At 43.1% G+C, this 26,385-nt stretch overlaps 1 protein-coding gene across 1 annotated transcript in view; it reads right to left on the bottom strand.

The window, feature by feature from the left end:
* Nucleotides 1-308: 308 nt before the first annotated feature.
* Efnb2 (ephrin B2) overlaps nt 309-26,385 on the bottom strand; it is a 45,682-nt gene continuing 19,605 nt past the window's right edge. The window contains exons 2-5 of the mRNA XM_090341897.1: nt 23,874-24,157; nt 6,019-6,111; nt 5,221-5,334; nt 309-3,924 (exon numbers count right to left, since the gene is read on the bottom strand). Of these exons, the coding sequence (XP_090198023.1) occupies nt 3,524-3,924; nt 5,221-5,334; nt 6,019-6,111; nt 23,874-24,157 (892 nt within the window). The 3' untranslated portion in view covers nt 309-3,523. The remainder of the gene's footprint in view (nt 3,925-5,220; nt 5,335-6,018; nt 6,112-23,873; nt 24,158-26,385) is intronic.

The raw sequence follows: 26,385 nt of genomic DNA, 5'->3' as shown, positions 1-26,385 counted from the left end.
CTTCAGTGTGCAACGGGAGTCTATCTCTCTTGTCCTCCCATGGACATCTGTTTTCCTATTGTGCAATAGGGGTGTGTCTGGAGACCTTCCCTGATCAGAACAGCCAGGGTGTAAGAGAGCTAGGTTTTCATCACCTGCATGTCTGGATTTCAAAGAGCAGGTACAGCTTCCACTTGTTCGTGGAAGAAATTTCTGGATCTGGGGGACAAAAAGGAGGCAAATGAAAACAATTAAAAAAAAGAAAAAAAGAAGGAAAGCAAAAGGAAAACAAAACAGAAGAAAAGGAAAATACTTTAAGGCGCTTTTTCCATAGGAAAAAAATATTTTATTTTTTTAAGAATAAATTCAGTTTGAAACAGATGTGGAATGGGTGTGACTTCACAGGTCTCATTTTCTGGGGACTAACGGTAATGTGGAACTAAAGCAGATTTTAAAACCTATGACAGGCTATTAAAATAAAACAAAGAAAGAAAAAATATTTATAACTCAAGCATAATACTGTGTTACTTACAAATCGGACAACAAAATTTTAAATAAATATTCATGGTACATAATTACGGCACAAATATGCAGCAATTTGGCAACCTTTTATACCATCTTTTTTTTTTCCTCATTACAGTGCAAAGGGGAATGACACTGCCGTTAAACAAGCTGTAGCTAAATACATTGCAAAATTCAGATTTTATACAAAACATCTTGCTTAGACTTTATAAAAAACCAACATTGCTTTATGTACACAATCTGGGTAAGAAAAGCCATTTCTGTCTTGTTTTCATGTGTATTTTTTTTATTAAAAAGGTGAATAAGGCTACTGTAACACCCCGAATCCATAGACAGTAAAATCTGAACCTATTTACAGTATCTTTCATTTAAACATGATGGTAAGTTCCGAAGTCAAGTGACTGGGGACAAGATACAAGCAAGGCATTTACAGTAACTTTCCAAAGCTGAACCAACTCCAAAGAAGGGGACAGTTGGTAGATTGTCATTTTCTGCATCAGACACCAAACAGACGCACAGAACACTTTCCAACTGGTTACAGGTAACTGTTTTTTTATCATTTCATCTGATTTTTTTTTCAGTTGAGCATACAGCCAAAATGTAGCCCACTGAAGATGATGACACATATATTTGATTTCATTAAAATCATACTGGTTCTCATGTGGCCCCTCCCCTCCTCTCCCCTCCATCCTACAGATAACTTCCGATGGCTTTCAAGAGGACCTTGGACGAATGCACAGGAAGGAGAGGTGGGGTGATGGAATGAATGGCATATGCACTGGGGCCAGTCACCATGGCGATGCCCCACAGAACTATGATATCGATATATATAATATATATTGGAGATATATATTATACATATATGTACACACATATACCACACACACTCACGCACACGCACACTTTGGACCAACATCATTCTCAGGATCAGGAACTGGGGAATCCTAATAATTTCGGTGACAACTCACTTTTGCAGGTACTCAATGGAGGGCTGAGAACCTTCGAATGCTGTCGCTACGTTTTCTCTTTTCATTTTCTCCCTCCCAATTCAGAAAGCAAAGCGTTACCATAGTAACAGGAGTCTGTTGAAGATGTCTATTTTGCATAGCACATAAAAAGTGGGTTTCCTGTTTACTCTTTTTGTTTCTGGCAGGGCGGGGCAGGGGGAGGAGCGGAGGAAGGAGCCACAGTTAAGCTTGCAAGTGAACCCCCTCAGTGTGACCTGTGGATTCTACAGAACACTTCAGCCCAGAAGGCAAGGGAAAACCCGACACAGAAAATAATGCCGGAAACATCTTGTCAATGCTAAGTGCAGGATGCTGTCACATGGAGTTCCTGGGATTTGGGGCTTGATTTTTCCTAGTCTACAGTTCCACGAGATGTCTTCGGAGGACTTGGTCATTTTGATATTTGTTCTCATTATTGTGTTTTTTTGGAAGTGAGGTTGTATGTTCCAGAAGTACCTGTTTAATTCTTTTTTTTTTCTTCCTAAAGCACTAAGCATTGTGATTGCTTTAATTGCCACAAATGAATTTCACATCTTCTGGTGTGTACTGTGTGCAATCTTAAAATATATATTAGTAAAAAAAAATCTTTCATTTTATATCCCTTGTGTTCTATACACCTATTATAAATATGTCCTATCTTCCTTCTCCCCCTCGACATCATAATTGACTTCCGTCTTAAGGACTCTAAGAGGTTTGCCATGTGTGCTTTTCCTTGATTCCGAGCCCAGGCTGCAATCCCCTGTACCTCCCTGCAGCCCGGCCAACACCGCCATAAACCAAAGTGTCATAAGGCTCTATTTGGGGGGGGGGGGGGGAAGGAGGGCTGGGGAAATCTGACCTACCTTTTTTTTTTTTAAATTATTTTAAACCTATGAGAATTCTTTCATAATGGTCAGTGGTGATGGAATTACAGCCTGCATGACCTTTGGCTTTTCAACTTCTAGGTCAGATTTGGCTCTCTGCTATTCTCCTAAATGCTTTCCCTGTGTTTAATAAAATGTGATAAGTATAGCAGCTGAGTCTGCTTAAAACATCACCCGAAGCAGACCGACTCTCCTACAGCTCCAGAGCTGCGTCTTATTGCCAGTACCACCACAGTCCTGCCGGAATCCTCCTGGGGGCCTCCTGCTTTCTCCCTGGGCGCCCAGGCGGGTCCCCTTCTAACAAGGCCCCTTTGTTCCTGGCAGGAGAGGGGCGATTTTCCCTGCACAGTGCTGTCTGCTAAGTGACTTCCTCCCACCCGGGCTGCGGGCTGCGTGTGTTGTCTCCTAGTTTTTGCCTCTTCAGTCTCAGTAAAACCAAAGCGCTGTGCTTGCTGTCCCTCCATCCGTCTGTCTGTCAGTCTGTCCTCCCTGCCCTCTGGAGAGGCAGCCCCTTGGACTGGCCATGGCAGCGGGCCTTCCCTGCCCCTCTCCTCCACTCCCAGCGGGTCTGGCTGAGCATGGCCCACCCGGGGGGCTGCCCGCTAAAGCCTGGCCTGGTTCTAGAATGGTGACCCATTCATTCAGGCCCCCCTTCCCCCCCCCCGTGCAGACGGTCCCGTGGATGCAGACGTGAGGTGAGGGGGGATCTCAGGTGAGGGAACGAGTGAGACAGTGAGGACTACACGCTAGAGATCTTGGAAACCTTACTCAGCCCGAGGTCCAAGTGCCAAGTCCAGGGCACGCGATCTGAGGAGGGGAGGCCCCCCGGAGGCGCAGAGTGGAGGAGGGAGGCGCGGGAGGGCCCTCCCCGGGCTCTGGGGGGCGCAGGGGCAGCGCATGGCTTGCAGGAGGCCCCGGGCCCCCCGGGGTGGGCGCACGGGCCCAGATGGATCTCCCAGCAGTCTTCGGCTTTCGGGGAGGGTGGCCAGGGCCGAAATGCTACAGACTAGAAAGCTGTCCAGCTCGGGGACCTTCCAGGAGGTGCTGTCCGCTCCCTCTGGCTGCCGGGCTCTGCCAGTCCAGCCCCTGGGGCGCGTCCAAGGCGACAAGGCGCGGCCCCCCGCCGCGGGGGGACACGGGGTGGGGGCGAGCTCAGACCTTGTAGTAAATGTTGGCGGGGCTCTGAGGGGGCATCTCCTGCACGATGTACACCGGGTGCCCGTAGTCCCCGCTCACCTTCTCGTAGTGCGGGCAGAAGACGCTGTCGGCAGTCCTCAGCGGGATGATAATGTCACTGGGCTCGGAGCCGCCCCCGGTGCCACCGCCGCCGGCGCGCTTGGGCGGCGTGGCCAGCGTGCTGAGCGACAGCGTGGCCGTGTGCTGCGGCGAGTGCTTACGGTGCCGCCGCCGGTATTTGAGCAGCAGCACCACCAGCGTGATGATGATGACGATGAAGATGATGCATCCCGACGCGATCCCCGCGAATAAGGCCACTTCGGAACCCAGCAGATGGTTCCCCGAATGCCCGGCGCTGCTGCCCTCGGTGCTGGAACCTGTGCCAGGGCACAACACGAACCGTTAGCGCCGTGCGCTCCGTGTGCTCTGTGCGCTCTGCACGCTCTGCGCGCTCCGCGGCCGCGAGCCATGCTGTCCGCCCAGGCTCGCACCCCGGAGCTGGACAGCCGAGGGTCGGGAGGGACAGGGGGAGGGCACACTTGCTGACCACTCACTCCCGGGCAGGGGTTAGCCTTCCCTTTACAATCGTGTTTCCTGCCACTCTTCACCCGCCCGCCTTGCACGCAGGAGTCCTGCCTCCCCACGGCGCCAAAAGTGGAGGGGAAGACATGGAGCCTGGGAAAATGTTCAGCTCGTAACTAGTTTGTATTATTTGATTTACACTTAAAAATATATTTGGAAGGCAGCAGACACTCGCGCGGCGAACAGACTGCCAACCCAAATGTTAAGCACTGAAAAATTGCCTGGCATCGTTACATGATCCATTTATCAGTTTGTCACAAGAATTGGACACATCTTGTCACTGGGAGTTAGAAATAACAACTTCTCTCCTTGACTCTTGGAGACGGAGGATGACTGTGGTGGCTGAGTTCTCTCAGCCACAAAAAAAAAAAAAAAAAGGCACAGAGCCCTAAAAGCAAACTGGCTCCCTGGGCACCAAGGTGGACACCCAGCCATTCATTGATTCCCAGTCAGCAAAAAAGAAAGAAAGAAAGAAAGAAAGAAAGAAAGAAAGAAAGAAAGGAAGAAAGAAAGGAAGGAAGGAAGGTAGGTTCAAGAAAAAACAAGCCAGTCTTCTCTAGGATTCAACACTTGGGCTAGAAATCCCTTTAATATTGTATTTGACACAGAAAATGTGCACATTACCAAGGGCCACCTTGAAAAGCATACCCTCCCTGACACATGAGTTGAAAATGTTGCCATCTAAAATTCAGAAGAGGATCAGCGAGGCTCTTTGTGGATTAGACATAATTAGACGAGGGATTACAACATTAATTATATATACATTCACATCAGCTTAAAGCTGGTGTTGACAGTGTACTTGGTACAGTGTTGGCCGATGGGAACAGGGCTGCCTGCACCACCCGCGCTAGTAGCTGGCATGTCCTTCGGATATGCAGTTTTGCTTCTGAGCGCTAGGCCATCGTGGGAACGAACCTTTTGTCTTCCTGACCGTAATTAATGACTCAAGAACAGCAGACATTACTGGCATCTATAGCTACTAGTTCATCTCACCGGGGTCCAAGTCCTTCCACTCCCCACTGCTTTTGTAGGGGCACTCAGAATAGTGGTCCCCACAGACCCCCACGTGCACAGAGACTACACTGCTGTACCTGGATTTGGTTTGACAAAGGGACTTGTTGTTGAGCTTCTTCCATTTGTACCAGCTTCTAATTCTGGACGTCTCGTAGGATTGTTATTCCTGCTCGATCCAGCAGAACTGGCATCTATATGAAGAACAAATGATGAGTTACAGCACAGACAGCTAGCTTTAAGAGCTGCGCGTATATCTCAAGAGGCACGAATAGCAAGGAACATAAGATTCTTTATGCAAAGCACTGTGAAATACAAGAATATAATTTCCCTTTTAAAAAGAAGAACGGTGATTCTAGTTATTTCAGAGGTTTAGATTAAGAAGGCCGTCTGTAGCAGCTATAGGGATTCTTGCATTTGGCAGGCAAAGAATTGCAGATGACATTTCAATTTAACTGAGCGAGTTGATTGACTACGATACCAATTTCTAATTAGAAGAATAATTCTCTCTTTCTGCACGGTAGGTTATCTCTACGTGAAAAGGCACCATGAACGCAACTCTTCAGTAGTCAAGATTCGAAAATGAGCAAAACTGAAGGAACATGGTTTACATTCTGGCTATTCTGATTTTGGAACAAAGAGGTGTTTTGCTTCTTAAGAGAGAAATCTTATTCGTACAAGGCAATAGATCTTCTGCCTGGCTGCACCTAACTTTTAGAGAGATCTCAGGTATTGACTGGAGGAAAGCTAGCAGGGGCTCTTGGTGCTGAAGGGTCTGCTTGCAGAACTAAGGGAGGACCCGTGTTGGCACACGGGTGCCACGCTAGCTGAGGGAAAAGCAGATCACGAGGCGTCACGAGGCGGCAGGCGGTCTTTACCTTGTCCAACTTTCATGAGGATCTTCATGGCTCTTGTCTGGCACACCCCTCCCTCCTGGTTATCCAGGCCCTCCAAAGACCCATTTGATGTAGCTGATTAAAAATAAAATGGACAAAACAAAAAAATAAAGAAAAATCAGGAAATCAATAAAGCCAAGTTTACATGAACATGAAATGTCTGAAAACAATTCGAAAAACAAGAATTCACTCTTATGTCACACGTTTTCTAAAAGTATGGGATGCTAAAAGCCGAAAAGAAATAAGAAAAAGAAATAAAGAAAAATGGATCCTAGGGAACACTGTTCTATGTATGCGATCAAGTTCCAGAGATGAACGAGCTCCAGACGCGGTCCCCTCCCTTCGCTCGTGGCTGCTCAGGACTCGTCTACAGATAAGAGGTAAGGCATCTTCCAAAATATCTACTGATTCTCTTTTTTTTTTTTTTTGTAATTAGTAAAAGGGTTACATGATATTTGCCAGATAGAAGGTGCATTAATTCACATACATTGATACCCTTTCACATGTCTTGGTACCCATTTCCCTCCCCCCCCCACATTCCCCACTACTGATTCTTTAGGTAACTCGATCAGCTCAAAATACAGTGATCATCTCACGACACCTGCTTCCTCCACTGCAGATTTCCTGCTTCAAGAACGATTAGCACCTGTCACGCACCCAAGTTCTGTGAACACTAGTCAGAGAGCCTTCCCACACCCCTCTCCTTCTTCATCCAGACTGATATGTGCAGAAGAAGTATACTAAAATCCAAACTAGGTGCTGGTGGCTCGTGCCTAAAATCCTAGCTACTCAGAAGGCTGAGATCTGAGGATCCCAGCTCGAAGCCAGCCTACGCAGAAAACTCTTGTGGAATCTTTCCCATTCATTTGCTAGCAAAAAGCTGGAAGGAGAGATGTGGTTCACATGGTAGAGGACCAGCCTTGAGCAAAAGAAAAGCCAAGCAAGAGTGCAAGGTCCTGAGTTCATGCCCCAACACTGACACAAAAATATAGTCAAGTCTTCAAAGTCCTCTTGTGTAAATGAGTGTTCAAGTGTGGTCATGATCAATTTGAACCTGGTTAACTTTTTAACCTAAATGCTTGCTGTGGGAAAACCTTGCTGGGGCAAGGGTTCATATACATGTGCATGCATGTGTGAACACACACACACACACACACACACACACACACACACACACACACACACACACACTGTCTGAAAACTCTCAGCTTGTCTGTTCTCTCCTTATACCTACCTGGATTCCTCTTCCACTCAGGAAAGAGAGCGTGGGTATAGGGGCAGGGCTCTTTTACCACTGTAGAATTATGATTTTTTTAAGCAGATTATTTAAACACATAATTGTCTGCCTTTAGATCAGTGAGTTCTCTGCATAGCTTTGTAACTAGAGCTGCAAAGAGATGGGCTGCCAGGCCCTGTAATCAAGAACAGGCTTACAGTCACAGTTCAAGTTCAGGAGGGAAGTGAAGGTGGAAAATGCTGGACACAGAAGGTCAAGGGGCAAGAAACAGAAGTGTTTCATATACCTTGCTGCAGCTTCAGTCATCCACTTTGATTACCAAAGCGCCGTGTACTCACTCTGCACTTGGGAAAGGACTGCAAAAGGGGACAGGCGTCCTGCTAAATACTGATCTCAGAGGCATATTCCTTTAGCCCGCTCATTTTGCTTTCCAGGTACTTGGTGAGCACATAAGTTTTCTTCACAGCAGAAATACACATTCTATGGATAATTTCTCTACTCTCATAATTTTCTTTAAAAGCAAAGACCGAGGGGCCGGGAGTTTGGCCTAATGGTAGAGTGCTTGCCTAGCATGCACGAAGACCCGGGTTCGATTCCTCGGTACCACATATAGAAAAAAGCCAGAAGTGCTGAGGCTCAAGTGGTAGAGCTCTAGCCTTGAGAAAGTCCAAGGACAGTGCTCGGGCCCTGAGCTCAAGCCCAGGACTGGCAAAAAAAAAAGGGCAAAGACCAAGCCTTATGCCTGTGTGAGAGCTTGCTTTGTTTTCAGTCTCCTGACCACTTCTCCCCTGCTGAGGCTGACTCTTAGAATGACTTAGAAAACCTAGTGTCTGGTGCCATACTAACATTTTTTTGGAAGCAATTGGTTGTGAGAAGTGGATTGTTTCTGCTTGTAGACTGTAGAGAAAAGGTTAGATAGGCACAAACACCTAAAATCTATTGTGTATTTATATGAATCTAGAAAGAACCATATTTTTCTTACCAATTTATCTCTTCCAAATAAGTTGCTCTGTTATCTTTCATGTAAGAAAGGTAGAAAACTGATATAATTGTAAGACTAATTACAATTTAAAATTGTAATCAAAATAACTGAAATTAGAATGGAAAACTGATGTAACTTGTAATTTGTGAAAGTTACTGGGGGAAAAAAATTACCAATGTTAAAACAGCATCTCCCCTCCCCTTTAAAAAAAAAAAGACAAAGGAATGCTAAGAAGAAAAATAATGAATCAAATTTCCTGCTTTTATCTAGGTGCGTGCTGGTTCTGGTTGGGGCTTGAACTCAGAGCCTGATACTCTTGCTTAGCCTTTTTTTTTCACTCAAGGCTGGTGCTCTACCACTTGAACCACAGCTCCACTTTCCTTTTCCTCTTTTTCTCTTCAGTTGCATGTTTCCACCTCCCCTGAGGCTCCAATGGCCCAGTTTAGGGAGAGGGAAAACAAAAACTTTTCAGTTTATTATGTGTGCCATTTAAGAGCTCTTTTGAAATATGAAAAACAAAACCAAGAGCTGTATTCCCAAAGCCTTAAATAGCTACCTAAATCAACATCACAGAGAAACCCTGCTCTCAGCAGTCACCACTGAGATTTCTGAAGGTAATCTTTGCAAGTCTAACAAAACTCACAATGATTCCCATTTTGCATTTGATACAAATAAAACTTTCTGTCCTGAAAACTAACTTCCTTGTCCTCAGGGGAAGTGTGTTTTTATTCAGTGGTCCTGGACCGGTCTGGTCTGAGCTAGACCCAAATGTCCTGCACTGGAAGGTCCCTTCTATTCTGGAAGTGAGTTCTGAAATACAACCACAGGACTCTGATTTTGCTCCCTTCCCCTCCCCCCAGCAATCATGCACCTACAGCTTTAAAATGTTTAACAGCCGAGTCTGAAAAATAATAAGAAAATTGCTAATGCTTGGGAATAAAATCTATTTCCATTTCAGGAGACAATTTTGCAATTATTTTTTATTGTTCATTTGAATGTCCTGGGAATTTTTAACCTAAAGAAAGAATAAAAATAAATAGTTACCTCATTATACTTAGTTTTTTCTTTGTGTCTCCCTATCAACACTATCTAATGTAGCCACAATCATTGTATTATTAAGTGGATAAGATTGCACTGAATCATTGAGAGACAGGAAAAACAGCATTGTTATACTTAAGCTCTTAGTGCCTTAGACATTACCCTTCCCTCTCCCCTACCATGTGGGGGTCTGGGGAGAAGAGACTGTATAAGATTAAAAATTACTAGAAAACTTTCTCCATCTGGTATGAAGATAGACTTAATAAAGACGCAGGACATTTTACAATCTGTTCTTAAAAGTTTTGGCTTCAAGGGTCTAATTGCATGGAGTGAAGATACAGAAATCTGATATTATTCCCCCCAGGGCCTGGTTCCAGTGCACAGGGCTCCCAGCTCAAGCAGGAATGGCACACCTGTGACCCCAGGACCCAGGAAGCAGAGGCAGGAGTCAACAGAGACTGTGTTTTCAAAACAAAAACGGGAATAAAAATAAAGCAAAAGATAAGCCAAATCAAAACAAAAAGTACCCTAAGTTTGCATGCCCCCCCCCCATCCTTTATTCCCTGGGCATAGTAACAAAGAGTCATCTGAGAAGCAGCAAAGGAAAAGAAAAGAGGAGGCGGAGGAGGGGAGAAGAGATGAAGGGGAGGAAAAAAGGGGAGGGGAATGGGAGAGGAGGGAAAACTAATGGGTAATGACACAGATCTTAAGAATAGGAATAGTCATGCCAGGCATGGTGGCTCACGCCTGTCTTCCTAGCTACTCGGGAGGCTGAGATCTGAGGATCAAGGTTCAAGGTCAGACTGGGCATTGAAGTCTGTGAGACTCTTATCTCCAGTTAACCACCAGAAAACTGGAAGTGGCTCAAAAGATAGGGTGGTAGCCTTGAGCAGAAGAGCTCAAGGACAATGCCCAGGCCCAGAGTTCAAATCCCATGATTCACACACACACACACAAAAAAGGAATAGTTCCATTTTTCCAATTCCTCATGTGGAAGAAATGATAGTTGCATGCTAACACATCCTCATTTGGTCATGGCTGCTCTGGGACCCAGAAAACTGAACAAGCGTCAGCCCTGGGCACTGTCGATGCTGCATTCATCAAGACAGCAAGAATGAATGCTCATCAGAGGGGAAATCGACTTCTGATTCTGGACCCATCAGATCTTATTCACAAGGAGAATGGGACTGGAGGTAGCAAAAAGGGAAATATATGTATATATCCTGTATCACAAAGGCGTCCCTATAAGGGACACTGTCTAAAGCTTCTTCTGTGATGAAATGCATAGCAAAGTACAGCAGCCTGGAAGAGGCCATGTGAAACCATCTTAGTAGTTTGCTCGTTGGACTGTAACACAGATGTTGGTTAGATAGGCAACTTGATGGAAATAAATGTTTATGTCAACTAATCAAAGAAGCCCACCAAAGATAACATAAACATTCAGGGTCAGAAAGCTGGAGGGTAGTAAGAATAAAATCCTTCTCTTTCCATAAAGCTACACATGACCAAGTATACTTGTCCTATCCTCCAACTATAGTTTTCGAGACTGTTCCATCCATTCCACACTCTATCTTCATCTCATGTTGGCCAGAATTCCTCTGCACCATCTCTAACATGCTCAGCACAGACTTCTGAAGAACCAGCAGGAACTCTATTGGCCAGCAATCGCAAAGCTAACCAAAAGCGCAATCCAGTGAGAATCACACAAAGTAAAGCTGATAATTTAAATATGCAAAAATTACGGAGGCTGACAAAAAACAGTTCATTATTAAATGTCAGTAGACAACCCAGAAGGCTGAGACCTACCTACTTATCCTGGCATCGATTCTGATTTGAAATGGTCGGTGCCAATTCAGACTGTATATGATAGAATCAGGGTTCCGTCTGTGGAATCAGATATGTACTTTCCTACTTTGCATAGCACAGAGTCCTCGTAGCATACAAACTCAGAAGGAGAAAATCCTCAGCTTGGAAATATGTACCAAAACCAAACCAAATGCCTGGTCTAAAGAGTTTTCGTAGAAAGGAGGATATGCTTAGGAGAGGAACACAAAGGTCCAATGCCTATGTGCATCCGCTCATATAAAATAATATTTACAAAATGAACTCCAGGAAATGGAAATAAGAGTTTCCCCCTCTTTGATAAAGAAAGGTAAATGGTGAAGTGTCTACAAGGACATGTATATAGTGTACTCAAAAGAAAAAGGAAAAACAATCACTCTTCCTTTTTGTTTTCCACCGTGGTTCTGCTGTGGAAAAGGGGTGTGTGTGTGTGTGTGTGTGCATGCATATTCACGTGTATTGGGGGAAGACACAAACATGACTTTCTGAAGGGTTTGTTGTCAGTTTGGGTGCTATCAAATCTCAGCATCACAGACCCTACTCTCAAATTTGCCTGATTTTAGAGCAAAAACGTAACAACCTCCTTTTAAAATAAAATCTTACTCAAAGAAAGAACAGTACAAAGAAAAGGGGGCCTGGAGTGTGGCCTAGCAGTAGAATGTTTGCCTCGCATGCATGAAGACCTGGGTTTGATTCCTTGGTACCACATAGATAGAAAAATCCAGAAGTGGTACCATGGCTCAAGTGTAGAGCTCTAGCCTTGAGAAAGCCCAAGGACAGTGGTTAGAACCTGAGTTCAAGCCCTGGGACTGGCAAAAAAAAAAAAATACAAAAAAGAATAACCACCAAAATTTAAACAAAAGAGGCCTCTCTGCTCCTTGATGAAATAGCTTGTACCTTTCATATCTGACTCTTTTGCCAGTAGGAAGCTGTTTACGGCTAAAAGACTATGTAAACCATCATTGGACAGGATGTGTGCATTTCTCATCCAAACCGTGCTGCAGTGTGCGAGGAAGAAGCACCTGAATTAACACCTCATTACCACCAGTGTATGTTTTGCCAGGGCCAACCTAACACCAGCGTCGTGCTGATCTCTGCCTCCAAGGCTCCAGGACCACCCGGGGAAGTCACCAGGCCTGGTGACTGCTTACAAATGTCTTAAGCAATACATCAGAAATACAGTGGTAGTAGCTGGTGTAGCTTCCGTGATTTCTACACAACACAATGGATTGTTTTCTCCACTAGGCATTAAGAAATGACGGAAGAGGCTATGTATCAAGTACAGCAACAGTTCTTGGGGGAAAAAAATGGTTTACTTCCTCAGTTTTGAATGCCTTTTGTGAACAATAATAGCATATCCCATCAATGCTTTTTAAAAATGTAATGACACGAGGTGCCAGTGGCTCATATCGATAATCCTAGCTACTCAGAAGGCTGAGATCTGAGGATTGTGGTTCAAAGCTAGCCAGGGCAGAAAAGTCTGTGAGACTCTTATCTCCATTTAAGCACAGAAAAGAAAAGAAAAGAAAAGAAAAGAAAAGAGCAGAGCCAGAAGCAGTAGAGCACTAGCCTTGAGCAAAGAGTCCAGGAACAATACCCAGGTCCTGAGTTTCAAGCCCAGGACTGGCACATACATACAAAAATGCAATGACTTTGAAACTTGTTTTAATGACATGTGTTATTTGTCCACTGTCATCTGGGAAGGGACCTGAGGATGTTACACAAGCAGGGAGCCAGAGCCTGAGAGTGGAAGAGACCCAGACTGGGATGGGACTATCTACCATCATAAATAGCATGTGTAGGGGAGGGGGAAGGGCAGCGGGAGAATAACATGGCAGGGATAACAGTGGTAAGAAGCAATGTAACTGTGGCCCCTCTACATCACCTGTCAATACAATAAAATTTAAAAAATAAAGAAAATATAGCTGGGACAAAAACAAAACACCACATGTGCAGCCTAAACTCTATTATTCCTCACCCCAAATGCTTTTAACCATTAAAAACTGCACAAAGATCACGCAATGGCAATGCACGAGGATGGTAAGATCATGGCTACCTTGACAATACAGTCCTAAAATATTACAGTACACCTACTGGGAGCAAGGTAAGCAGTGCATCTCTCTCTATCTCCCTCTCTCCCTCTCCCTCTCCCTCTCCCTCTCCCTCTCTCTCTCTCTCACTCTCACTCTCACTCTCCCTCTCTCCCTCTCTCCCCCTGATTGTTGATCATCTTAGGTGTGTGGAGGTATAAGGGCCTTTTGTGCATGCAGACATGTACATATTTATAAAGAGAGCAAACCCCAGCTCAGCACCCCTTTTGAAATGCTTGGAACCAAAAGAATTTCTGATCTTGAAGTTCTTCAAAACTCTGGAACGACTGTACAGAGTTGTCATTGCCAGCACAGATGTCACATCATTTTAGGTTTCAAGTTTTCAAACCAGACCAGTCTCCATCCAGTACCCTGACACTTTGCTGGGAAACCAAACAGTGCTGGCACGAAGTCATCCCTGTTGCTTGTTTCTAGTCTGAGAAGGGCTTAAACACCTGAATTTATTTATGGAGTGGTTTACGTTCAAAATATTGCTTGCAACAACTTGGTGTCTTGGCTTTTAATGAATTCTGTGGAACGGAAATGTATTGCTTTCTAGGTCTCAGAGTTTTATTGCTAAAGTTATGATGATTTATGCAGGAAAAATTTCTCATTAGTTAGAAAGAAAATCCAACATGGTTCCATTTATTTAAAAAAGCTTTTCTTCTCATATACATTGAGGGAGTTTTCCTATTGTCACCGTTACTCAAATTTAATATAGGGAGAACCTGTCCATCAACACTAAAACAATAATTAACTTTATGCAGGACAGTCCACCTTAATATGAGATAAAATCCATAAAATGAGGAATTGTGTTTAAAAATAAGTGGTCAGATGACTGTTTCAATAGTAGTGACTAAACACATGAAAAAAATAAAGAAGAATGAAGTCTTAGTTCTAAAGATAAAACAGAATTCCCTATTGTCTCCGTTGGCTTAACTTCAGCATCCAGATTTTTAAAACTCAAACAAAAACCACAACGAGGGCTAATGAAAATCTTCTGAGCCGGGGGCTGCAAGCGTTCCAGGAAACCAATTTTCTTCTCCAGCTTTTCAGTCTTGATCCCTAAGATACCTTTGCAGAACTACAGGAATGTCTAGCTAGGAAAGGTCAGAGGATCAGGCTCCTGGAGGAAGGGAGGATTCGACCCACAGGCTCTGGCTCCTTCACCTGTCACTAACCGCAAGCAATGACAGTAATGACCCGGACTTCCCAGGACTGAAGTGGGGATCATCCACTCTTGCTGGTGGACTCCCATGATGAAGGGAATGTCTGGAATACAACTGCAGACGAGGGACAGTTCAGAAGGACATGGTGACCACGTAGAGACCAGTAACAGCCTCAATAAAGTGGCTCTGTCTACATTTGGCCTACTGCGAACCTTGTTCCATATATATCCTGTATTCTCAGAATCCAGGGCCATTTCCTACAAGTTTGCTTCATAAAAGAATACCTCCATCTCCTGGCTTAACACCAGCAACAAGTGGGCTACTTTATTTCACTGATGTAAACAGAGACCAGATCTGTCTTTTAACAAAACACAACCTGGATATCCCTAACAGGATTAATTATGCTTCTACGAGAGGTGGAACCGCTCCATCAATCCCGCCATTCAACCATCTAATAAAACAGTAGCCCTTGCACTTAACTAAGAAAATCTGGTCTCTTGTTGTGCAACTTGTATATCTGACAGATTTTTATTTGAAGAACTTGACTCATGAATTTCTGTTGCTAATGTTATAAAAATGCAATACAACATTTGCTAAAGAAGTGGAATTAATAGGCCTAAAAAGAACAAGGAAATTCAGAATATCTATCAAATTCTACTATAACTACCCATTTCCAATCGCTTCCTTCTTTCTAACTACGCTGCAGGCTTGGCTACACTGCTCAGGCTAGTGTTAACTTCAGGGACTCCAGAGATTCTCCTGCCTCTGTCTCCCGTGTAGCTGAAAAAAGAGGACAACCCCTTGTTGGGTTTTCTTAATTTCTGCACTACAATAAAACTGGCTCTATCTTCTGTCTTTCTAGTCTTCAAAGTGAGATAAAAGTTTGTGAGGAGCTGGCCGCAGGGTGGCTCACGCCTGTCCTCCTAGCTACTCAGGAGGCTGAGATCTGAGGATCAAGGCTCAAAAGCCAACCGACACAAAAGGAACCCAGATTCTTATCTCCAATTAACCTCTAGAAAACAGGAAGTGGGCTTGGCTCAAGGGTAGTTTGTCAGGGGCTACAACACTTTCCTAAGAGATCAAAACACTCAGACTGAGATTTTAGAATTTTGGAAACAAAGGAATGACTTTTAAGGGCTATATAAACCAATCTTCTCAAAGTAATCTGATTTTTATATCTGTCTAGGCTTCTTGACTTTTTTTTTAAGTGTTTCACTTTGTTTTAAATTTTTTATCTACATGATGAATATTTAAAAGCGTTGAGAAAGAAAACTGTCCTCTTCTCTGCTTGTACTAGAGGTCTCCAGAATAGTTCAATTATTTATAAATTGATGTGAACCTCTGAGAAGCTATAAATACGGGGGCTAGAGATATTAAGATTCATTTTATGAATAAAGGCAGCTTTATTCTGAGCAACTCCTAAACAAACTTTCTCCTCTAGAGAACTGTCCTTCATTTCTCTCCCATTCTTACATGTCCTTTGTAGACATGGCTCTCAGTCTTCCTCTCTTTCTCAACAAGTCTGACCTCTGTGGGAATCACAGTCACCTTTTTGTGGTTTTGCAGACCGCAGGAACAGTTCCTGCAGGACTGAGTCTGGCAGGTAAACCATCATCACTGCCTAGGCAATGCCACCAAATGCAAACACTGAACAGCTCATCTTATCCATCCTGTGAGTGACAGAACGCCCCAGTGGTCATGATGTCATCAGACCTCATGGCCACAGATTCCTTAGCAATGCAGAAACTGCGTCGTTATTCCTACAGTGTAAAGAGTGACGTTTTCTTCTGAGGGATCCCCCACTCTCACCCCACCGCCCGCTGCCCCTGCACTACACACATTCTGGACAAAAAGCCTTCATACAGCCATACAGCCAGAGAACAGAGCTCACGTTATGCTAACAACTGCTTCTGAGGACCAGGCGAATGGATTGATGTGCTTTCTCAGCTTGACTCAGAGATACGCTCTGATACGTTTGTTCTCTGGAAGACTATTTTATATGGCATTAGGATGCTGATGGAATGACCTGTAAAAACGAAGCCATATTCTGGGGCCTAGGGAAGGAAAGCAAAGTGGGAGCCATGACATCTCACACAGAACCAGCCAGCAAAGCTTGGACAATTAATTCTCTGAGCAAGCCACACGCAAGGGCATGCTTCCTGGCAAAGTGAGCAATGGGTGAAAGACCTTCAGTCAACTCCAACGTGACTGAGGGGAAAGATCTTATGATTATGTCATGCAGCAATTACCAAAACTTGTGACCTCGCTGCAGTCTCGTTGCACAGCCAGACATCAAATCAAGGATCCTCCAGCTCCAGCCCAGCCCGGGCTGGTCTTCAGCTTTCAACGTCTGTCCCGCTCTACAACAAACTTGTGCTAAGTTGGTGGTCAACACAGAAATCAGCACGTAAAGTATCTCACCCAGGAAACTCACATCCGCCCTCTGAGCCAGGGCTATCATTAGCCCCATTTCGCAGAGGAAGAGGCTGAGGGATAATTACACGTTGAGTTTCTTGTGAATTGATACTCAAGAAAGAGCTCTGGGCGGTAGACCTGAACTCTAGAGGTTCTATCCTACCTTATCTCTAAAGCTGTGCGATTTCGGGGCCGGGAGTTTGGCCTAGTGGTAGAGTGCTTGCCTAGCATGCACGAAGACCCAGGTTCGATTCCTCGGTACCACATACATAGAAAAAAGCCAGAAGTGGTGCAGAGGCTCAAGTGGTAGAGCTCTAGCCTTGAGAAAGTCCAAGGACAGTGCTCAGGCCCTGAGCTCAAGCCCAGGACTGGCAAAAAAACAAAAACAAAATAAAGCTGTGTGATTTCATCCTCCGAGCATCCTATGGCATACATCTATATACTATTTGTTAAGATTCTGATCAACATGCCATTCCAAAAATAGTGCAGAGAAAAAAACAACAGTGTGTCGAAATGCTTCAACTCAGAAGTTATGCAAGGTATAGGACAAAAATTCTTGCCCAAGTTAGGACAGATAAAAGTGTGATGTTGTACACATAGTGTCCTCTCTCTCTCTCTCTCTCTCTCTCTCTCTCTCTCTCTCTCTCTCTCTCTCTCTCTCTATATATATATATATATATATATATCAAATCTGTATTACATAGCATCATTTTTACTTTGCCTTTAGGAAATAGTTTGTAATCAATTAGCTTTAATAACTGCTGCTCCCCTTTCTTTGTACTTTCCATTCGTGAATATCTCTAAAGTAATCTCAGTTTGGAAAATGTTCTGGAACTTCACCACTCAATCTACACTTTGAAACAAAAGTATTAAATAATGTATCCTAGAATGTGATGCAATAAGTCAAATGTGTCAAAAAAAACATGATTCGGATTTTAGCCTGTGCATTACAAAGTGGTCAGTCTTTCATTTGCAAATGAATTTGGAATGTAATCTACCTCTTTTCGCTTGTTTACTTCTGTTTATATTTGTTTATTAGTATGATTAATGTAATAGAAAATGTAATATGAGTGGATTCACAAAACTATTGTCATATACGTATTGGATTTTTTTCCCCACCTAACAGGAAGCATCTGATCTCTGATCTTCTCCCAGAAAAATATCAAGCTATCAAGCTTAGAATCAGGATAAAATTTTTAAGTCAAAGTTTAAAAAAAAAACGTGCAATGTTGTTATGTCTCTGGCCTGCATATATTTAACTGTGAACTGTGGCATTTACATTTATTACACATAAATAATTCAATACAATAAATTGCACAAAACTTTATGGATAATATGCATTCTTAAAAGCCACCTACAAAGCCAGGTGACCGTGGCTTACATCTGTAATCCTAGCTACTAAGAAGGCTGAGGGCTGAGGATTGCAGATCAAAGACAGTTTGGGCAGGAAAGTCTAGGAGTCTCTTAGCTCAAAAACAAAAAAAAAAAAACCTACCAAAAGGCCAAAGTTGAGATGTAGTCAAGTGGTAGAATATTAGCCCTGCATACAAAAGCTCAGGGAGCCAGCGTGGTGGCTCACATCTGTAATCCTAGCTACTCAGGAGGCTGAGATCTGAGAATCAAGGTTCAAAGCCAGGCACAAAAGGACCTATGACTCTTATCTCCAATTCACCTCTAGAAAATGGGAAATGGGGCTTGGCTCAAGGGTAGGGGCAGTAGCCTTGAGCTGAAGAGCTCAGGGACGGCACTCAGGCAGAGATCAAGCCCTATGACCCACAAAAAAAAAAAAAAAAAGCTAAGGGAAAGTGCCCAGGACCTGAGTTCAAGCCCTAGGACCGGAAAACACACACACACACACACACACACACACACACACACACACACACTCCCCAAAGATAATTTGAAAGCTTCCAGAACTCTCCTAGGGAAAGAAATTATACTATATTCTGTATATGTTGTTATAGCTTGACACACTTACTCCACAGAAATAAGTCAATTAAAAACAGGAAAGAGGAAAATAAACATACATACATATGCCCAACCAAACCAAGGAATGGCCTCAATTTGGCTCCTTTAAAAACAAAAACAAAAACAAAAACAAAAAAACCTGTTTCATTATATTAGTAAAAGTATTTTTATTTTGTGATTTTGCTCAGAAAAAAAAATTAGATGCCTTAAAAATACAGGAAAGCCATCTATGGAGCCTTCCAGTTTCACATGATATCCAAAAAAATGCATGGGATAACCACATTAATAAGCTGCCTGTGGTATGCTGGTTCCTCTAGACTCACTCAAGGTTCAAGAAGGCAGACTAGACATTGTAATTATGCCTCCAGAAGGGACACTGTGAGTGCCTCAGGGTGTGTGTGTGTGTGTGTGTGTGTGTGTGCGAGTGTGACAGAATTTTCATAAAGCACTCTTTAGAAACGATAAGTCTCAGACTCATTTCAATGCTTGGGTATGGATTTAGGGTAAAGTAATACCTAATTCTCGTAGAACTGAATTGGAAGATATTGCCTAGAGCTCTGCTGTAGTCCCTGGTTACCCAAAACGGATCCCCACAGCGATATTGATTTCTCGTCCTTCCAGGCTCACGTGTCTCCTCTCCGTGAGATTTGGGAAGGTTTCACGCTCAAGTTGGATAAGAGGCTGTAGCACATTCTCAGGCCGCTGAAACTAAGACCAAACATGCGGAATGTGCTGATTCCTTCAGCTTCGATTTGTCACCTTTGAACTAAGATTAGAAACCCTCCCAGAAAACTTCAGATGCCAGCCAGTCTCACGACAGCAGTTACCTCCCTTCAAGAGCCTGGGACATCGGAACACATGACTATTCTCCAAGCAGTTAAAATAATTTCACAATTAGATAAAAATGACTACAGGTTAGATGAAATAAAGACTACATTTTTAAGAAAATTGAGGGTGTGCAGCACAGTAATGGAAGATCAGACCAAATAGTCATAACCTTCCCATCTTTGGATAATTTAATGATTGGGAGATTTTATTATGCAAATTAAGCCCAAGGCTAATTACTGAAATAGGTCACTGGAAAAAGTCAATTCCAAACACGAAGAAACCCCATATATATCATTGTGCCACGTGTCACAGCAAATCATCATCTATGAGCAGAATTAATGAGGGTGTATATCATTTTGTCATGTCATTTCTTCAGGGAATTCACTAGTAATACAGGTAGGTTTAAAAAAATACAGCTCTAATTAAATATTAATGTTTACATTAAGTCCCAAACTGTGATGTGTATATTTGAAAGGGGGCAACCACCAGTGAAGCAGAAAGTCTGAACAGAATGCAGAGCAGAGCCTGTCTGCACTAAGCAGAAGCACACCAGCCAGAGAGCCAACCAGAAAATGGCTGGGACCCAGAGGAGTGCTCCATCATTAGTCTGAACAACATCAACGATAAAAGTATTTTCTAGAGAAGGAAATTAAAGTGACTTTCTCAGTAAGCTCCGGCAGCAGCAGAACCGAGACAGAGGACTCTAGGCTCCTGGCCTAATTCTCCACAGCACTGCTCATCTGGGATACAGCCCATCACCAGAGCCACGCACGTGGCAGGAGCAGGGGTGGGGGGTGGAGATAGTGTCTTCTACACAGACTGTCCCTTTGTGGGTGGGAATCAAGCAATATTCCAAACAACACTGCCTTTACCTTCCAGAGCACGCAACTGGCACGCAGGAAGAACTATGGCCTGATTCTCTCCATGGTAAAGGTGTCAATAAGCAAACATTAAGATTTAAAAGTCCAGGAGCCGAGAGTTTGGCCTAGTGGTAGAGTGCTTGCCTAGCATGCACGAAGGCCCAGGTTCGATTCCTCGGTACCACATACATAGAAAAAAAGCTAGAAGTGGTGCTGTGTCTCAAGTGGTAGAGCTCTAGCCTTGAGAAAGCCCAAGGACAGTGCTCAGGCCTTGAGTTTAAGGCCCAGAACTGGAAAAAAGGAAGAAAAAGATTTAAAAGTCCAAGCTGGCTGCTGGTGGCTCACGTCTGCGACCTTAGCTACTCAGAAGGCTAAGATTGAAGATCCTGGTTAGAAGCCAGCCAGGGAAGAAAAGTCCATAGACTCTTATCTCCAGCTAATCAACAAAAAGTTGTAAGTGGAGGCGTGGCTGCAGTGATAGAGCACTAGCCTTCAAGTGGAAAACTCCAAGCAAGAGGAGGAAGCCTGAGTTCAGTCTCCAGTACTGGCAATAAAAGAAAACAAAAGGAAAACCTCAAATGTAAGTGTACAACACACGTCGTCTACTCCCTGGAAACTCAAATACCAACATCACTTACTGCCTCAACAATCACTGAGTATTTCCCATCATGCCACCTAGCTCTATGTTATGAATGTTCTGATATAAAAATTGCTGCCTTCAAATACTTGTCTCTCCTTCTGAAACACACAGAACAGAATGTGACTGTGACTATGTGTCTGTGCTCATCCATTTAACAGGGAAATCCATGACTTAAAAACCCCTTTTAGCCAGGCTCTAGGGACCTGTGATTCTAGCTGCCTGGAAGGCTGAGATCTGAGGATCATGGTGCAAAGCCAGCTCGGCCTGAAAAGTTCCTGTGAGACTCTTACCTCCAATGAACCACGAAAAACCAGAAGGGGCGCTGTGGCTCAAGTGGTAGAGAACTATCCTTGAGTACAAAGAGGCTCAGGGACAACATGCCCAGGCCTTGCGTTCAAGTCCCGCAACTGACAAAAATAAAAATAAGAATCCCTTGTTTGGGTATTTGGGGATTCTTGGAACAGCAATATAAAGTCAACATTAATTTTTTTAACATATTTTAAAATGCGTCCATTTCAGTTCCCATTTCCTTTCCAGGGAAACCTGTGATTCAACAAGCTTTGTTGCAGGGTAGGTGAGAAATTGGCTTCTACCTCTTCCCATGTGTCTTTAGTGTCCTCCTCTGGCCTGGCATAGCAAAGCCTTTCAACTCCGTTCAGTGGTCACTGGACTTCAGTAAAGTATAGGTCCTGGGCCACAGCTAGCTCTGGGTAGAAACTCAACAGGTACCATCTGAACACTGTCTCACCGTTTCCAAACTGGAAACCCTAGTCTGTTTTAAGACAAAGTATTATTTTTGGAGACAGGATCTCACTATGTAGTCCAAGCTAGTCCAGAATTTGTAAATCTTTCTGCCTCATCCTCTCCAGTCCAGGTCTGACGGCATGTGTCAGCACACCCCACTCTAATTAACATTCTTTCATCTCAGGTCACCCTACACTTTTGCACTGTAAATCCAAACTCCAAAGAAAGTTCTGCAAGCCAGAGTAGCTTAACTACCAATAATGAACCTGTTAATGTTCATCTCCTTTTTCCCCAGGAGATAGAGAATGTCATCGTTCTGTAGATTAGTATTATCATTTTAAATCAAACTCTGCTTGCAAGTACAGTTCTCTCATGAGTGACAGAAAGTCGTGATTACATGCTTACTGCATTAAGCAAAGCATTGTCAGTAAATTGCTGATGTATTTATTCACTTTTCCTGTATTTTATTTCACATGAAAGGTTTGACTTTTGGTCTTTACTGAAACACACTTATGCTCAGTGGAGTTATGGAAATTACAATGTTTCTTTTAGAATTTACAAAACCATCTTTATGAAGTCAGCAACAAAAGTAAGAGGAAGACTGGCTAGGTGTGCTGGCTTTGTGCAGACCTCCATGAGGCAGACCAGTCTGCAGACATGGGCTCAGCAACAGGGGCAGTAGCCATCTGAATAAGTCTGTTGGAGCTTAGTCCTAATTCTTGGGAAGGACTGGACTAGATGTGAGCACCCACTGAAAAAGTCTTTAAAAAACCTTGGAAGGCTATCATAAGGTTAAAGTTTCCATTTATTTGAGCCTGTAACTTCTTCAGATTTTTAGAGTTTTCCTTATTGTTTGGTACACTTCACCATCCCATCTGCTTTGTTTCATCTCAGAATGCGTGTTTTCATTTTATGATAATTATTCCATTAAATACATAATTTACCATTTTTTTCTTTTTCTTTGTTGTTCTTGGAAAGCTACTCTCTGTGTATCAAGTTAGCTTTAAAAATATGTTCTCCATCTCTGTGGCATTTCACAGCCTCAGACAAGATAATTACACGTCTACGACCTTTGTTTTAATTACTAAAGTGGTAGAAATACATATCATGGATCCCAAGGTAAGCATTCACTGAGTTACTGGTTCAGTAAACTGAAGAGAAGCTGTTTAGTGATAGAGAAGCCCAGCCAGGTGAGGCTGTTCTCTCAGGAGATAGAGTCTATGGAAAGACACGGAAAATTCAACCCTCAGAAAGGGTACATCTTTAAAACAAAACCAAAAAAATAAGATCTTGCTGCTTAAATCATGCCAACAGCTCTCTTGGTTTCCAAGATTCTGCTGTAGCAAAACCCAGTTGAGGACAGTTCTGGCTTGGTGATAGCATGTGATGTGCATATAGTAGGTATGGTTAGGACATACACACAGCTAGGCCTTCTCACATTTGGGTCTTACATAAGACCCAAAGGACATATGTCTGCTAATTCTGAAATAGGCATCTGTGTGTGTGTGTGTGTGTGTGTGTGTGTGTGCGCGCGTGTGTGTGAAATCTGGATTGAACGCGACGTGTATAAGGTGCTTTGTCCGTAATCCCTATCCTTCCATGTTAAGCTCCATCTCTCAGGACAATTAGCTTTATGAGGAAAGGGTACCATTGTGCCATGTGGCTCACTACTCAATCCCTGACACTCATGCTCAGTCCCTGGAAACAGAAAAAACTAAATGACAGAGTGAATGGATGGACAGATGAAGAGAAACGACATTGCACAGATTTACCTGTCAATGGTTTTTGTCTGCAGAAACGCTAAGTATTTTCACATAACCATTCATTTCAATACTGTAAGAATTCTAGGAGTTTTTCCCTTTTGTTTATATTCAATTAATTCCCAGGTTCAATTAAAGTTTCTTTGAAAAACAAAGATTCTCACCAAACACTTTATCATGATAATTTTAAGGAGACAAAAATTGATACAAACCTATTTAGCTTATTCTAATTACTACAAAACAAAAGAATAGAATGATACTTACATATAATGTAGTAGTCTTTGTTCTTCTGAAATTCTAGACCCCAGAGGTTTGGGCTGAATTCTTGAAACTTGATGGTAAATTTCACATCCTGGTCTGGTCTGGCACAGTTGAGCAGAGGGGTATTTTCCTTCTTAATAGTACATCGATCTGCTTGGTCTTTATCAACCATATAAACTTTATAATATTCATATTGGCCAACAGTTTTAGAGTCCACTTTGGGGCAAATAATGTCCAATTTGTCTCCTATCTGTGGGTATAGTACCAGTCCTTGTCCAGGTAGAAATCTAGAAGCATAAAAGAAAATCCAGTGAGTTGATAAAACTTCATATCCTTAATGAGAATTATCTCAAGCCACAGCTTTCTTTTTTATTGATCTGTACTGGTATTTGTCCACAACCTTTTTGTAGAGATAATCACGGGACACATGAATTTGGGAATTAGACTTAACAAGCAACAACAAAAACCAAACCAGGCCAAGCAGTGTCCTCCTTCCTTTGAGCTTCAGGGTCAGATGGCCTCCCACCTCCACTCTATTTTCCTCACTGGTAAGATCCCAGCACTCCCGTATGACCTGACAGTCCACTCTCCTCCACCTTGACAGGTGAGTCAGACCTTTCCACCTGTGTACCTCCCAACCGCTGGCAGCTTTGGCTTATGGAGCATGCCATAAAGAGGGTTTCATCAATTCCAGGCAACACTGCAGGCACTGAGACTGTTGTTCTGTTACTTTCCTTTTGCTGTTGATGTTAATTAACCGACAAGTTTCATCAGGACTGTTTCAAATTACTTATCATAATTAGTCAGTCGCTGATCAAACAATGGGTTTTTTATTCCCTTGAACAAAAGAAATGTCTTACAAACCCATAAAAGATAACTAGAAATAATTAGTCCCCAGTATTGATTCAGCTGCAGACTGGAGAGTACCTCCTTGCAAGGACAACAATTTCCACCTCTGCTCTACAAATCTCACCTCCCCCCCCCCCCCACCCGAGTGCTTGAGATGTATTTGCTCCAATTAATTCGTAACAGCAAGTCTTTTGAATTAAGACAACTGATACAATATACCCTGAATGTTAACAGTTCAAAGCTTCTCTCCTTCCCTTTCTTTCTTGCTAGCCATGCTTGCTGAAAGATTCTTCCTAATGTGGAGATTCTTCTTGAAACTGAAACAAGAGCTTCCTAAAGAACATCCTTCTCCCAGAGCTAATGCTTATGACACATGCAGAAATCCCAGGTCAAGAAAGTAGCCAAACCCACCGGCTCATGATAATATTAAAGCCTAAGAAGAAAGCCTGTCCTCTGAGTCCTTCCAAGTCAAGCTGTGTTTAGCCAAGGAAGCCCACCAGCCAGGAGGACCAAAAGACCAGGAAGCAATGATGGAGATAAAGCATGGATAGAGGGCATTTGACTCTCAAATCTGCATGGAGGTAACATAATTAATGCTAATCAAAGGCATTTAATTTCTGAAAATTTCCTGAAATGTGGTTACACAGATGAAGAAGCACAAACCCCAATACTGTTGTAGATTCGTCATTAATAACCCCATACATTCTATGGCAGGAAAGAATTTGTGCTGTAAATGTTTGTTTTCATCAAGCTATCTTCTTCTTTCTTTTTTTTTTTATTTTGGCCAGTTGTGGGGCTTGAACTCAGGGCCTGAGTACTGTCCTTGGACTTTTTCTCAAGGCCAGAGCTCTACCACTTGAGCCACAGTACAACTTCCAGTTGTTTTTTGTTGTTGTTGTTGTTGTTTTTTCTATGTATGTGGTACTGAGGAATCAAACTAGGTCCTTCATGTACGCTAGGAAAGCACTCTACCACTAGGCCAAATTCCTGGCCCCTATCAAGCCATCTTCTTAGGAATGTGTTACTTGACAACCCCATAGTTAGGACTGGCATCCATGCCTTAAAAAAAGGGGGGGCCCACTGTAGGATGATATGACATTTATTGCACACACACAAAAAAGTGGTAAACTGGACTCAATCTTACTGGAAAACAGAACTCAAAATGAGTTATTTTTCTAGTAGTTTCAAACATCCTTGTATGCACTGAAGAAGTCTCTAGAACATCTGACAAAAGATCAAGGGTGAGAGAGCCTCCCTGTGACCTTTCGGCCATTTCCACAGATCTGTGCAGACATTTCTAAAACCCAAACCCCAGTGCTAAAAGGCTCCCCAGGGATCCCTGAATATCAATGACTTCTCTCTAAGCTTCTCTTCTTTGTGGATAAACTCCACAGGTTGTAGTGAATGACTGAATAAGGATGATTGTGGATAAGGCTTTGAGATGTTACCCCTGATCTTTCCTCCCAGGATTCCGATGTGCTCTGTGGGTTAAAAACCAGAGGTAGGCTGCCAGGTAGCAGGTACCAATGAAATTCCATCAGCACTCAAATATTCACCTTCTGTGCCACTCTGCGTTTCACATACCTATCCTTGACTTAATTTTAGAAATATTTGAGTGCTTGCAAAATCCAGGGCCTGTCTGCTCCAAACATTTTCTATCCTACAT

Source organism: Megascapheus bottae, chromosome 11, assembly GCF_031878675.1.
Source record: "Megascapheus bottae isolate mThoBot1 chromosome 11, mThoBot2.hap1, whole genome shotgun sequence".
NCBI lineage: Eukaryota > Metazoa > Chordata > Mammalia > Rodentia > Geomyidae > Megascapheus > Megascapheus bottae.
The sequence above is the reverse complement of the archived record's forward strand: the minus strand, read 5'-3'. Positions and strand labels throughout refer to the sequence as shown.